The 15,956-nt window shown below is 44.4% G+C and overlaps 1 protein-coding gene across 5 annotated transcripts in view; it reads left to right on the top strand.

Annotated features, from left to right (window-relative positions):
* Nucleotides 1-15,956, top strand: part of NTRK3 (neurotrophic receptor tyrosine kinase 3) — a 387,207-nt gene that overhangs the window by 131,580 nt on the left and 239,671 nt on the right. For 3 of the 5 annotated variants that reach the window (XM_030931666.1, XM_030931665.1, XM_030931669.1), the window contains 3 exons: nucleotides 1,533-1,556; nucleotides 3,055-3,119; nucleotides 3,902-4,004. In XM_030931666.1, coding sequence (XP_030787526.1) covers nucleotides 1,533-1,556; nucleotides 3,055-3,119; nucleotides 3,902-4,004 — 192 coding nt within the window. The remainder of the gene's footprint in view (nucleotides 1-1,532; nucleotides 1,557-3,054; nucleotides 3,120-3,901; nucleotides 4,005-15,956) is intronic. The other 2 variants (XM_030931668.1, XM_010362292.1) reach the window with 1 other exon arrangement.

Raw genomic sequence — 15,956 nt, 5'->3', positions numbered from 1 at the left:
TTCCACCTTTTATGTATTGAATTGTTTATTTGTATCAGTATGGACTCATGGATATTCATGTTGTTCTATGGTTGGTAATTCATGTATTCGTTTGCTAAGAATGCCACAGCAGTGAAATACCATAGATTGGGTGACTTAAACAACACACATTTATTTCCTCACAATTCTGGAGGCTGGAAGTCTGAGACAAAGGTGCTGGCAGGGATGGTTTCTCCTGAGGCCTGTCTCCTTGGCTTGTAGATGGCAGTCTTCTCTTTGTGTTGTCATGTGATTTTTCCCTCTGTGCATGTGTGTTTACGTTCAAATTTCCTCTTATAAGGATATCAACCATATTTGATTAGGACTCACCCTAATGGCCTTATTTTAACTTTAATATATCTTTAAAGACCTTTTCTCCAGATACAGTCACATTCTGAAGTACTAGGGGTTACAGTTTCCATATATGGATTTTGGGACAATATAATCCTAATCCATAACAATCCAGGACTATCATCATTTTGTTGCTTAAATGATCCTACATTGGGCCATTGAGATTCCCTGTACATTGGTTCCTGTGCCCTGTCTCCAGGCCTCCATTAATCTCTGAGCACTTTCTTACTTTTTTAGTATTGCAATCCATTCCAGGCACATGTTGTTCTTTCCCTGGTCCAGCCCTGAAATCACCCATTTCTCCAAGGAATCTTCACTCCTTTTATTGGATGTTGGTAGCAATCACCCTCTGGTTGCTTCTGTTGTGTGCTAAAGTTTGAGCATCTCTGGTAGAGTGGGCAAGAGCCTGGACTGAGATTTGAATTCAGCTCTAATTTCTTCTTAAATGAGTCACATCCAATTAGTTACTTAATCTGTGTGAGACTGTTTTCTTATCTGTTAAGTGAGGATAATGCTACCACCTCTTAGAATGGTAATAAGGATTGAGTGATGTGTTACATGAAGCATTTAGCACCGTCCCTGGCTCATCAATGTGCAGTAAGGATTAGCTTTCATTATTAGGTGAGTTATTTCTAGAGACCAAAGATCAAATAGCACATTACCATCTGCAGGATGGGCAGATTCTAGAGGGATTCTCAAGAACTTCTCAAAGACCTACTAGAATCAACTCTGCATATTACTTTGAAGAATTTTATCTTGAGATCATACCTGGCATTTTTAAGGAATGTCTAGGGGAGCCACCCTGTAGCCCCATCCCCAGCACTTTGGGTCTTTAAGGAAGCAGAGCTGTGAATGAGACAGAGGGTCTGGTTTTAATTTCCTACCTCATAATGAAACTGGTTTGGTTTCTTGTTCCTAGGTGGGCCACCTCCCTTGAAACCAGGAACTTTATCTCTTACTCCTTCTCCTTTTGGAGGACTACCCCCTAAAGTGGTAGTGTAGCATGGGGAGACAGGTGATGTGCCATGGATTTTAGTTTGTCAGTTGCCATGGGAACAGGGAATCATGGTGAATGGGAGAGATCATAGCTATTAGGATCATGTAGTGTGTCTGTTTGGGTTTTTATTAAATTTGTTAATTATCTCTTTGTCCTTTTTTTGCAGAGAGCACGGATAACTTTATCTTGTGTAAGTCTGCTTTACCTGTTGCTTTGAAACTGATTTATTCTGATACTATCGGTAACTATTGAATTCAAATAGCCCTCTCTCCTATTCCACATCATCCCTGGCCCATGGCAGCTGAGGGCATCTGAGTGAACTGTGAAAGGAAACTGAGGGGTAGCAATACCTTTTGGGCAGTTCCAAGCCCACTTTTCTTGGGTAATCACTCTGTGGTTCACTTTCCCCCAGGGAGTTTTTCTAACATTGACAATGTTGTGAATCTCTTTACCTGGATAAAGAGGGGTTGTGTGAGGATGGACATGGGTTTCATGTGCCTCAATAGACCCCTATTGATCATCTTAGTTGTTCTTGCAGAGAGAATATGGAACCTATAAACCTGCTAGTGTTTCTCACCTGCTTCAAGAGCCTGAGCATTTGGCCAGGACTCGCCTCATGAGAGCTTGACTTACAAGGTTTCCTGATAGGCTCATGTGTCCTCAAAAGGAGTTATTGAGGCTCAGTTTATAAGTGATCTGGGACTAGGGCTAGATAATCCTAAAAGAATTTGGGGTTTTGTTTATGGACTGTGGGGAAACCTGTATTTGTTCCTTTTTCTTTTCTTTTTTTCTCCATGGGAGGTGGGAATAACAGCAGCAACTGCTGCCATTTCTGCCCTGTGTCTGGCTTGAGATAGTAGATGCTGTTTAGAAACACCCTCGGCTTTTTGGTACTGATGTCAATATCATCTGTGATTTCTTTAGTTGTCCTCAGCCTTAGAGGACTTGTAATCTTGCAGATTATCCCTTCAGAGAATTTTGAATTGGGGCCATTTCTTGTCAAGGAGGTGATTCTAGATGGTGGAGTGGGGGGAAAATTGATACTTGGCTTCCCATCTTGGCCTTGCTGGGTAAAGGTGGTGTTTCCCTGTCAGATGGTTCTATTTTTTTAACTTAAGCTGCCATTGTGTTCTGAAATCAGTGTTAGGAGAATGGATAGTGGGCTGTTTGATGGATTCCCAGGCCTCCTGGATCTCACTGAGGAGTAAAGAAGGAAAGAGGGAGGGCACAAGAGAGACAGGGAGAGGAAAAGGAATGCCTGTGGCAAGGAGAAGCAGAATGTCAGCAACAGCTGCCACCATCAGTAACATTTGCCTAATCCAGACCCTGGCCAGGATCCCAAACCATGTTTCTTTTTTCTATTCCATAGCTCATGGCCCAAGTTGCCCAGGTTATGTTATTTTCTCTGGGGTGGGGAATGGGACTGAATGTCCTTTATTCCTATGCAACCTGTGCTTGAAGTGTAACACCAGCCAGATGGTCAGATAGGAACCTGGGCTCTGGGGGCAGGGCAGGGGGTGGGGGTGGTCCTGCAAAGCCTGGGGAAGGCAGGCTGCAAGAGCCTGGCTTTCAGAGGATGTTCTCCAGGGGGAAGTCTCAAGGGGGCTTGGGAGTTGGGCAGGAACTGTGGCTGAGCCTCCCCAGCCAGGAAGCTAACTGTCCTCCTCCTTTTTGTGTTTGATTTTCAGTTGATGAAGTGAGCCCCACACCTCCTATCACTGTGACCCACAAACCAGAAGAAGACACTTTTGGGGTGAGTCACTTTTTGGTCAAGAGGAGTGTGTTAACTGACATAGTCATTTTAAGATGTCATTTGTGTTGCTAACTTTTCCAAATATTATCTTACTTGAAACTTTGAAAAAAAAGTAATGAATTGAATTGCATTCAGGCAGTTTAAACCTTCCTTGTTGGATGGAAATAGTTCATTGTTTGAGGAAGTCTTTGAGGATCTGCTCCAAGCCCTAGGGTTCAGAAAATCCCAGTCTGTTAGGAGCCCAGTGGGGCCTGATTTGCAGGGGCTACTCACTGTACAAGTCTACTACAAAAGGCCAGGTTGCTCAGGGCATCTTCTTGGGTGGGTTTTCAAGCGCCCACTCCTACTATTTCAGAGCCTAAGATTACTCTGGGGAGGAGGAGAAAGGATTCTTTTTAGAGTCCAGATCTTTTCGACTTTCTTGGATAAGAATATTATATAAGGAATTTTAACTGAAGATGCAGAATTCACTTGCTAATTAAAACAAAATTAGGAGCCTCTCTAGGCTTGTTTTTGCATCTGTTAGCATGGCCCCAGGTGAGAAGGGGCTCAGAACATTGAATCATGGAACTTTCTCTAATCAAACTGGGTAATTTATGTAGCTTTAAATGTTCTTAGGGTCTCACGGATTTCTTCTTCTAAAGACCTTACTCAGTATTGCAATTCTGAGAAGGCTACAATTACTATGGCAGTAGGACGGTTCTTATCTGGGCACACACATTATTTTCAAAAAACTTGGGTTTTCCATGATTGTTGCTGACTGTGTTTCTGGTTCCTCATAGGTATCCATAGCAGTTGGACTTGCTGCTTTTGCCTGTGTCCTGTTAGTGGTTCTCTTCATCATGATCAACAAGTATGGTCGAAGGTCCAAATTTGGAATGAAGGGTAAGGTGGGAGTTTCATTTTCAAGGGTGTCATGGGGGGAAACATTATTGCTTTTGATCAAAAGATACTGTTTTAATCTCCCATTGCTCTCTGAGAGGGCCTCCAGTCATGGGGTCTAAGTGGTACTGGTGGAAACTCCTATTTGCCCCTTGTTCTTGGTAATTATGGATTGAAGGCAGTGTTGGGATCTGTGGGAACCAAACTGTGGATCCACATGGTTTTGCTTTGACTGCTGATAAACATTGTTTAGATGGGCTTATGCAATGAGGATAATTTGGAAAGGAAGTTGGATTTCAGGGCAAATGAAGAGGGACTTTGGTTTATTTTCATTATTGGTGAGTAAATGGATTCCTAGTTTGAGGACATGGTTTTCCTATTGTTTTTGAAGTTGTGTTGGGAAGGCATCAGCACAGCAAGATGTAGGGTAGACTCTGGCTTTGAAAATCTGCCCATGCAATGGGATCTCAGCACGTAGCTCTACACAGAGTCCCAGAGTGGATGCCAAGAGCAACATGATTTCTAAATCTGCTGGCTGTCTTCCATGACATACAGTGCTCCACTCCACTGTGGCAGGGTGGGGTGGTGGGATGTGGCTCTTTGCCAAAGCTCTGGTAAGGGGACTGGCATGAAAGGGGTTAACATGGTGAATTAGCATCCACCTGCCTGGTCTCAGAGATGGATGTGACCAAATGGCTCAAAAGAGGCTGGGTACCAGTTCCAAAACAGAAACTTGAATTTCAAGATATACTTCCAGCTGGGTTTCCATGTATGGTGATGTTGGATGGGGGTGGGTAGGGAGGGGTGATAAGAGGTTTGACAAACTATCAGGTTGCTGAGCAAGGAATCCGGTTGGTGTTATCTGGTGAGACTATGGGATGTGTAGAGAGATGAATTTCTAGGGGTTCTCTGCATGAGCTTGTGTCTGTGGTGGGGGACCTTGGGCTCAGGAACTGAAGAAGAGTACATGAATGGCATTCATAGGGATGGTGATCCCCTGAGTTGTATGCACATGTTGGAATGTTTGCGCATGAAACCAAACTAGTCCGTAGCTTTCACTATATTCTCAGAAGGCTTTGTAACTCCTTGAAAATTCAGAACACTGATATATAGGGAAACACCCAGAGAGGATTAGAAGGGTAGAAAACCCTGTAGTCCCAGCTACTCAGGAGGCTGAGGTGGGGAGATTGAGCACAGGAGGTCAAGGCTGCAGTGAGCTGTGATCGCACCACTGCATTCCAGCCTGGGCAACAAAGCAAGACCCTGTCTCAAAAACAAACAACAAACAAAAAATGGGTACAGGTTGCCCTGTTTCCAGAAGGTTTCTGCCTTTGCACTCTCTGCTCTTGATGAACCTGATCAAGTCACAACAAAGCAAGCTAGTTTTTCTTAAGTCATCTGAGATATTTTGACTAGGAGAAAGACATGTTCAGGCAAATTATAAAGATGGGATGGAAGTTTGTCTGGAAGCCAGATGATTTAAACAAAATCAGACCACTTTTAAGCACCTAGATTGGAGATGTCTTATCTGCAAACAGATAAGACACATGCCAAACAGGGCTTTCTAGGTCTAGAAGATGAGACGACCACTGAGTGAGCGCACAGCTTTCAATCTTTGGATAATCCTTGGGCACCCGGTTTTGAGGACTGGCACTATTATTGCCTATGCAAAGTTTTCCTACCATGCAGGGAGCTTTTCTAGCTCTTCCTCTTTCCACCTGAGAAAACATTGGGGCCTTGACCAAAGAGAAGAATGGGGCATTATTGCTCTTTCCCTGAGGAGGCGCACCACCAGCTGAGACCCTGCAACATGCTTGGCAGTGCTGTGAGAGCAGATTTTTCCTATTAATTGTCATCCTGTTTCTGGAACAGCGTGTCCCCATGTCGGATGGATTAGGCAGCACCCAGGGTGGTGCCTCCCCTCAGCTGTCCTCAGAGCTTCTCCCAGCCCCTGCTCCCCTCTCCCAGGCAGAGCTTCCTTTCTTGGCCCTGGTTGGGTCAGGAGAACATGTCCACGTAGGTAGAAGTGAAATATCCTCTACTGTAAAGTCAGGCAACTTAAAGAAGTTATACTGGAGTTATAGTCAAGATGAGATGGTGTATCTAAGGCTCACCTTGTTTAGAATTAAGTCTGAATCTCTTTATCTTTATGAATGCAGATTATGTTTAGGTCTCACTTTAGGATAAATAAGTGCAAACCAAAAATAAAATTCTAAGTCCCCCAACCATCTGAATGCATCCCTCTTCTCAACAAGGGCATCCCAAAGTTAACCTGAAAAACTAGTTCAGGCCATGATGGGAAGGAGGGAGCCATACATGCCTCATTATACCCTCCTTCTTTTTGGAATTACTGATAGAATAGACTCTTTAAGTCTGATGAGAAACATTTGCAATCTATTCTCTCTGAAGCCTGCTATCTGGAGGCTTCATCTGCATCATAAAACCTTGGTCTGTATAACCTCTTATTGAGCCTTCCTATTGAAAATAACTCTTTCAACCAACTGCCCGTCAGAAAATCTTTGAATATGCCTATGACTTGGAAGCCCCTGCTTCCAGTTGTCCTGCCTTTCTGGTCTGAACTAATTTACATCTTACATGTATTGATAGATGCCTTACGTCTCCCTAAACTGTATAAAACCAAGTTGTGGCCCAGCCACATTGGGCACATGTTCTTAGGATCTCCTGAGGGCTGTGTCGCAGGCCATTGGTCACTCATATTTGGCTCAGAACAAATCTCTTCAAATATTTTACTGAGTCTGACTATATTCTTTGACTAAATGCCTCAAGCTGAGGAAAAAGTAAGTAACTTTGCTGAAGCCAATGAGCAATTAAGTGGTATCACAGATTCTCATTCAGATTTGAAAATTCAAAACTGAGACTGATCTTTATATAATGCCAGCGAGCATCGCAGTCTTGGATAAAGAGTGATGACATGGGTACCAGAAGTTCCCCACCTTTGACTTAGGGAAACCCTCGTTTCTTCATATCCAACCCAGTCTCAGTTTTGAATTTTCAAATCTGGATGAAAATCTGTGATACCACTTAATTGCTCATTGGCTTCAGCAAAGTTACTTACTTTCTCAGTGCCTCTGTTTCCTCAACTTCAGAATGGTAATAATACTACCTCCGTCACTGGGTTGCTGTGAGTGTTGAGATCTATGTGTAACTGGCATACAAAAAGGCTCCATGGGAACTGTTTCTCCCTTCTTTATGTATAAATCTTTATAGGCTTCTTTTATTGCCTTCCAAGGGCTACCTATCCAACACTCAATCATGCCCTCTTTTGTCCTGCACAATATTTAGTAAAATGCCTTTATTATACACTAATTCCAGTACATCATCAGTTCTTTGCTGATAGACCATGTGTCTGTCCTACTTGACCAGTAGCGACTTATGGCAGAAACCACAGATCACTCAGCCTAGTATGCCTGAGAACACCACACAACGTTTGACAATTGCTTGTTGAACTTAGAAATGAATGACTTTAATTTTAATCATAAAAAAGTACAGCTTGTAAGTTAACAATGGGCTAGTTAGAGTTAGTTGGGAGATCTGAGATGTCTGGGCAGTGGGAAGTAGAGTAATAATAATAGGGAAAACTCATAAACAATTCCCTCGTCCACATCTGAGGGCCAGGTGTGTCGATAGGGAGGGCCTACTAATAGGAGCTTTACTTCCTTCTGAGAAATAAATATAGAAAAAGACAAAGATTAATGTAACAAACACCCATATTCCGTCCACCCAGAATAAATGACTTACTGTTTTGTCTTATGTTTGAATCTACTGCTGCAGTTATGGAAGATATAAAATATGACTAAAACTAAAACCCATTTAGTCACCCCCACTGGTCCTATTCCCATCCCTGTCTCCATAGGCAGCTGCTAGCCTGAGTTCAGCATCCTCCAGTTCACTTGCTGAGGCCTCTTTCTCTGTATCTCTGTCTCTGCGTGTCCCTGTAGCCTGTCTCTCTCCTCATGGCTGTCTCCCAGATACACTCACACCTCCCAGCCTGCCAAATTAGCAACCACCTCTACTACATGAAAGATGAGTGGCTAAGGCTGGTAAACAATTCATTTTCATACTTCTACCTATATGTGTATGTACACATATATGCATATGTCTCTATATCCATATGTAGACACACACACATGCATATATATCAATACACTTACAAAATGCATCACTCTGTGTGTATTTTAATTTATATTCATGCTTATACTCTGAATAACTTACATCTTGCTTTATTTCCTTATCATACGTTGGACATCTCTCTCTGTTGGTATGTGTAGGAATTCCAATAGGAGCCCATTTTATGGGAGATGAATATATTAACCAGATCTCATGGAAACAAACTGAACATGCTTTGTCTCAGAGCCCTCCAACTGCCATGGTGTTGATCAAAATTTTGGCTTGGGGAGGGGGTCACCTTAGGACACAAGCCCGTTTTCTTTTGGAATCACAGAGGTTTTAAGGTGGCGCTAAGTGTACAGTAGGGGTTTCTTTTTGCTGTTGATAAAGTCTAATGCCTCAGAGTGGCAGGGGTGATTTGTGGAGTACTTGGCATGTCCTGGGCACAGCCCTATCAGCCAGCTCTCCTGACAGGGCAGGACCCTGAAAGTCCCCACTGTTCTAGGCGTTAACTCTTTGATTGTCAGATCATGGGGTGGCCAGGGTGGTTGGGAGGTGGGTACTTGTAGGGTTCAGAGCAGGGGCTATTTACTGCAGCTACAGAAACATATAAAAATATTTCAGCATTTTAACAACTAACTAGAGTGTACCCTTGCATCCTGGGCCTGGAAATGAGATGGTTCAGAATTTAGGCCAAATTCATTCTCATAAAATATTGTTAAATTAGGCATTAAAAGATCATGACAATGATATGGCTGGGCTCTCCTGTATCCGTATTTCCAGGTGAAGAAACCGAGGCCCAGAAAGGAAGTGACTTGCTTTGATTCGGCTGAGTTTTAGCTCCACCCACTTTCCACAGCAACACAGATGCCCTAATTCCTTTGTCTTGGCTGCCGCACTGCCCACATCTACAGTGCACCATCATCATTTCATGTGGTCATTAGAACAATAACCAGGCAATAGGTGTTAGCGTGTCTGAACAATAATAAAACATGTCCTGTAGTTTTCATATAAGGTATCATAATTATTTAATAGAAAAAGAAGCAAGTGTATGGATCTTTTGCAGCCTGTAAAAAATATGTAATCCCAGCACTTTGGGAGGCTGAGGCGGGTGGATCACGAGGTCAGGAGATCGAGACCCTCCTGGCTAACACGGTGAAACCCCGTCTCTACTAAAAATACAAAAAACTAGCCGGGCGCGGTGGCGGGCGCCTGTAGTCCGAGCTACTCGGAGGCTGAGGCGGGAGAATGGCGGGAACCCGGAGGCGGAGCTTGCAGTGAGCCGAGATCGCGCCACTGCACTCCAGCCTGGGCGACACAGCGAGACTCCGTCTCAAAAAAAAAAAAAAAAAAATTATATATATATATATACACACACACACATATATATATACACACACACACACATATATATATACACACACACATATATATATACATACACATTATTTGGCCTCTTTTCCTCTTGACCACCTCATAAGTATCTTTAAATACTTCTAGATCAGAGATACTGTGAGAGTTACTTCATACTTCTTGGCTTCCTCTTACTCCCATGGAGAAAATGGAATAATGGTTTATCAGAGTTGAAACAGACCTTAGGCTTATTAGGCTAATGTGCCCATTGTACAGCTAAGGACACTGAGACCCAGAGAGATGCAGTGATGTGCCAGAGCACACAGCTAGGGAGAACCTCCTGGCACTGCTATTCCACATACTTGGTTTGTTCAGAGGACCTGGGAGGGTCAGGGAAGTGAAGCTGGATTATGAATACCTCAGCTCAATCCCTCCAAGGCTCTGTTTAATTAGCTTTGAATGCTGTCCCACTTAAATGGGGCTTTCGAAAATTCTCTTATTAATCCACTTTTTCCAACCTGGGGCACTCCTGGCCTTGGGGAAAGATAGGAGCTGATGGAGGAGTAGGCTCTAAGAACTTCATTTCTTTTCAGACATGCTAGAGACTGCATGCGTGGCAGGGCAGCGGAAGCAGGAAGACCGGGAAGGAAGGGCATCAAGAACTGCTGCTTGGGCTTCCGACAATGCTTTAAGTGCCTCATCAGCAACCTCTTGCCTTTCTTCCTAATGGCTGGATGTGTGCTGGTGCCTCTGATGGGCCTGTGGATGAGCACTTGCAGGACTGTTCCATTGTAAATTAGCATTAGTTAATAGGTACTTAAAATAAAGTGGTTGCCTATTTGATTATGATTGGGGGTTATTAACATTTTTTTCCATAAACAGATGGTAACTGTCCTCTGAGTGGATTGTAGAATCCTGCCAGAGTCTTGATCTGGAGGGATTGGCTCCTGCCAAAAGATCTCAGGGGCTGCTGCCTCATTGAACGATCTTGTTATCCTTCTGGTTTCACCGCTTGGTTAAGGGAATGATCAGAGTTGGGAAGGAGTCATTTCTGCCTTCTCTCCTAACCTTGGGGAATTGGATTGAGCAGAGTGTCTTCCAAGTGGATGGAGGTAGGGGTGGGAGGGATCTTGGACTCCTGAGATTTAGGTTGGCATTTCTTTCTCAACTGGGATAGAGTGTCTCTGTGTCTCTAGCCATGTGTGCAGAGCAGGGGAATCGGTACCGGAAGTGTGGTGTGCGATAGGAGACATCTGAGGTGACTGAAAGGGGGCTTGGACCATGGATGAAAGCATTATTGGTATTGTTGAGTAAAATAGTTTCCTTCGCCCTGCACACTACACTTTTTTGAGTGCCTTTAGCAGGGGGTTGGAAACCAAGAGCAGTGCAAGGCAGAAATGAAACTGGGTAAAGGAATTGGGTTTCCTGGCTTCCCAAGATATGTCCGTTCTTTCTTCCTCCTTGTTTTCTTCCTTCTTGACTTCTTTTTCTATTTCCTCCTCTGAATTGACATGTGGAAGGGAGGAGGGTACCTTTGGCCTTTGCCATGATCCTGTACTTGGGACTCCTGGTGTAAGATGACTCTTTTAACATAACATTGAGAGTGGTTTCTGGCTTCTTTTCTGTGTTGTGATCCCAGGGTCCTCGTATTCTCCTAACAAATGTTTGCATGCCCTCCCTGTCTTTTCTGACATTTGACAGACCTTCCAACCACCCCCCTTCCTCAGACATGCCTAGTATTTGACCAATTCTAAATTAAAGAGGTTAAGTTTATAGCTGATCTACAGGCAGGACATAAGTTTATAGAAGCCAGGGGTCTTCTGCTTCTCCTTCTCTGCTTTGAACTTCATTGAGAGGCTCTGACTGCAGACAAAGTCCCACCCCACTTGATGACTGAGTTCTGGAATGTGGTTCTTGGAGCTTTGAGAAGGCTGGAAAGCCATGTGTGTTTTTCTGGCATGCTTTTGCTGCCCTGTCCTTTTTGGGAGTTTTGCAGGTGTGCAGTGAATCATCATAGAAGTCCCTACATGGTCACCATTGGTCGTGTGGAGGCTGAACTGCTCCGATTCTCCTGTCCTCATACCTTTCTCTGAAGACTCCAGGGAACCAACTGTCCTCTTGCATCAATTCTCCGATTCAAAGAGAATTCCCTTGAAATAGAGGCTGATGCAAAATATTTTTCCTTTGTGGCTACCTGCTAGCTGGCTCTTCTTGGCAGGCCTCTCTATCCTGTTCAGCAGGGCCAAGGATGACTACTATACTTGGCTCTATAGCCAAAGTGATGGCATCTCAGATTCATTTAGTTTTGGCAGTAGGACCCAGTGCTTACTTACTTGTGTTGTTGCAACTGGCTCCCACAGGGTTAAGAGCCCTGTGATACCTTACCCAGTTTAGAAGTTCTTCACCTTTTGTCCCTTGCTACTCATGTGACAGGTGAGAGTCACATGCCTTACACCCTACTGTGGATGTCACCAGGCTTTCCCAAATGTGCTGGCTTTCACAGTAATTTTACACCTTAGAAAACTATCACAGAAGATGAGTTAGTAAATGAGATTTTAAAAGCTAAGAATAAAAGTAAATTCAAACTGATTTTTGGCTCTTAAAAAGTCACAAACTTTAGTAATTTATTTTTCATCAAAAATCATGGTGACATACTTCCTCACTGATCCAGTTATTCTACGGTATCACGGTATAGGATGGAAAACCAAGAGGTGCTGGGGCTGCCAGCTTTGACTTTCTCGCATCCTTCTTTGCTCCAAATGTTTTTTACCCCCTGCAAAGTCAGACTGCAGAAAGTGCTCCAACAGACCCCCTCCTCTCTTCTCATGGCACATTCTGTCTCTCTCTGCATATTCTCCTCTGGGTCTTGGAAGCTTTCACTTGCACAGAAGAGGCATGATGATAGGCTTTGGCTAATGAAAAACTGTCATGTGGCTGCAGTACCCAAGACCCGTGTTTATGCAGCTCATTCTCCTGTGAACTCTGCAGAAGGCTTTAGGATGGCCAAAGAGCAGCCCTGGAAACCAAAGACAGCAAAACAGAGAGATCAAAACAACTGCTAACCAGAAAACACGTTTTTGGACTAGGGAAGAAAAACCACATGCTGAAAACAGCAGCTACCAAGCCAATGGCTGCAAATCCCCAGCCCCAGCTCCTTGTCACCCACTGCCCTTTGTGCCGTGGTTCCTCACGGAGGATAAGCTGGGCAGGGGAGAAGAGAGGAGTGCACGGCAGGTGGAGGAATAGCATCCTTCAGCCAGCTGTGCTTCCAGCAAGCAGGTGTGTTTGCCACCTGTTCCAGGCCCGGAACTTCCAGGGAAGGAAGCAGAAGCCTGAGGTTGATCTATCTCTGGCCCTTGCACTCAGAAGTGTTGATAACACTCCCTGTCTCTCTTCCTCACTACCCTAGCATACTTAGAGAGGGACCAAGCAAGTTACTCTGGTGCCTGCCTGTTTATTCTTTTCTCTGGATCAACTCTGTTACCACAAGCCAGAGGGGAACGTGCTGCTGGCTTCCTCCCTAACGGGATCGGCTACCTAATTTGTGTGGCCCAGTGAAAAATGTTCAAAAAAGATTAGAATTTCCAGACAGCCACAGCACAGCATTAAATCCCAAGCTAAGGTTCTTTTGAGCATGGAGCCAGGTCACAGGTCCACGAAGCCAGCTCTACCTCCTGAATACAAAATCCATCATGGCTTCAGATCCTAGCTCCTTTGTCTATCCTGAATGGTGACGAAACAGGTATTTCTGTACTTCCTTTTAGAGAGAAACTGGGATTTGGGCTAAAGGCAAGAATATCAGTTGGTTTTTCACTTCTAATCATAGTAGGGGAAGAGAGTGACAGGTATCAAACATTCATTGAGCACCTACTGTGTGCCAGACATCTAATATATCTTCAAATATAGAGTCTTCATAGGTGGCTATTATTCCCACTTTAAAGATGAGAAAGCTGCTCAGAATGGTTAAATTGCTCAAGGGGTCATGTACCTGGTAAGTATCAAAACTAGGTTTTAAATGAGTTTACTCTAAATTGTTGGTTCTCAATGTTAGCTGCACATTCTAAACACCTGATAGGATTATATAATTTCCCAAACCTGGGCCACACTCCAGGTCACTTAAATCAGGGGTGGGTGTTCTTTTTTAGTTCCTCTCGTGATTTCTATGTGCAGCTAAGGTTGAGGAACGATAGTCTCAATCCAATAGACATCGGCATATTTCACTGATTCTCCAGGTCATTTTTGTAGTCTGCACACCAGCTGATCTGATAATGCTGGGAGCTTGTTCAATGTGCAATTGCCTAGGGTTTACCCCATACCCACTGATTCAGACTTGGGGTGATGTGGGGGACAAGTAATTTCTCTGGGTGATCCTGAGTGATTGCTGGGGTTTAGGAACCACCATCCTATACCTGTAGAGAGACAATGGCTGATAACATGAACAGTACTTCTCAAACTTTGCAAGTGAATATTGGAAGATTCTGGGGATCTTGTTAAAATGCGATTTCTGGTTCAGTAGGTCTGGGGAAGACTGAGAGTCAGCATTTGTTACAAGGTTCCAGACAATGCTGCTCTATGGACTATGCTTTAAGTAATAAGGGGTTAAGCTATTGGTAAACACTTCAGGCCTGTGACCTGGGAACTTAGATCACCTCTCTGCTTTTTGTTTTTTTCTGAGTGCCAGTTGCAAAATGAGCCTGTCTCGAAGATCTATGGACTGGGATTTTGTGACTATGAGATTACAAACTATAACCACCAGTTTTGTTTTTTTTTTTTAATTTTTGTATTTTTAGTAGAGACGGGGTTTCACCATGTTGGCCAGGCTGGTCTCAAACTCCTGACCTCAGATGATCCACCCATCTGGGCCTCCCAAAGTGCTTGGATTACAGGTCCGGCCTCCATAACCACTACTTGTAACGCTCTTCAATTCTGTCCTCTTTGGGTAAATATGCCTCTCTTCTTTCCTAAAACTGTTTCTGTAGTGGCTTCCTTGGTTCGAAACCAAACTGCCACTTCTTTCTACACCAGGGAAAGGTCTGCTGCCACAGTTGATTTCAGTAAACTGTCAGGTCAATCAACACTGATGTCCGCACTAAAGGAATGGGGACAGAAACTCAGAGAGGCTATCAGGCAGTGGGCAGCCAGCATTCCCAGCTCAGAGCTCCTTGAGCTGCTAGGACAGTCATTCCTCTCTTTCTCTAGAAACTTTTTTATCCTATTTGCTCTCCCTCCCACCCCTGATCTGGAATGAAATGTTGGGGGCTATAGAAAACCGGAAAAGCTTGTGCTGGCAGGCCCCGGAGCAGCTCAGAGTGGGTCTGTCAGCCGGCGGAGGAAGCCTCATGGGTTAAGTTATTGGGCTGCCCAGGTTGCCCGCCAGCCTCAGAGACACTGCCCTGGGTGGTGGCTGGAATCCCATTCTTCCCAGTCTTGCTGCTCTGGCGGTTGGTATTCACACTGGAAGCCTGCCCTGCCCTCCAATTTACTGCGGAATAAGAGTTGCATAGTTGGCAGAAGACCAGAGCAGTTTCCAGGACTGATAAGCCCTGGAAATGCCAAGCCTCTCTACCTGACAGGCATCTTGAATTCAAAGGGGCTTCTGTGCTGGAGCAGCCCTGCAAACCTGTTCCCAGGCAGGGGCAGAAGAATGCCAGCGTCTGTCTATCTGCCAGCAGGCCTTGACATGAAGCCCCAAGGAGGGCGTCCGGGTGGTTCCAGGAACTGCCTTTCAAAAGTGAATCCTTCCAAATAAATGGAGTTCAGTGGGTTGGCCTTGGACCAGTTGAAGGGGGTGCAGAGGGGCACCCTGTTGTTGGCCTGGGCTCTAGGGGAAGCAGGCAGGATTTGAGTACTGTTATGAGCCACTATGTGTGAAAATGGCTCCCACAGCACTAGCCTCCTGCTTCATGCCTGCTTTGCAAGGGGCATGCCAGCCCGACGGGGCTGTGTGTGGTGCTTGTTGCCTTTTGAGGAGAAGTGCTATCAGAAATCAGGGGCCATCCAAGAGCTTGGGAAAATGGACACTAATGTTTACTGTTGCCCAGTGTGTAGAATGGGGTAGCCTTTCTGGAAAATGGCTTGACAATATTTATTAAAAACCTAAAATCATGAAAGCCCATGTCCTACTGACTCCACTTCTGAGAATTTAACCTAAGGTAATACTCACAAATGGCTATCCGTATTTGTGGATATGGGTATCTATCCCAGTGTGACTTACTGAGTAAACTTTGTTTTTTTAAGAAAATTTTTTCTCTTATTTATTTATTTTATTATACTTTAAGTTCTAGGGTACATGTGCACAACGTGCAGGTTTGTTACATATGTATACATGTGCCATGTTGGTGTGCTGCACCCGTTAACTCGTCATTCACATTAGGTGTATCTCCTAATGCTATCCCTCCCACCTCCCCGCACCCCACGGCAGGCCTGGTGTGTGATGTTCCCCTTCCTGTGTCCAAGTGTTTTCATTGTTCAATT

This window comes from Rhinopithecus roxellana, chromosome 5 (genome assembly GCF_007565055.1).
Source record: "Rhinopithecus roxellana isolate Shanxi Qingling chromosome 5, ASM756505v1, whole genome shotgun sequence".
In the NCBI taxonomy this organism is placed as follows: Eukaryota; Metazoa; Chordata; class Mammalia; order Primates; family Cercopithecidae; genus Rhinopithecus; species Rhinopithecus roxellana.
This window is presented reverse-complemented; position numbering and strand designations above follow the sequence as displayed.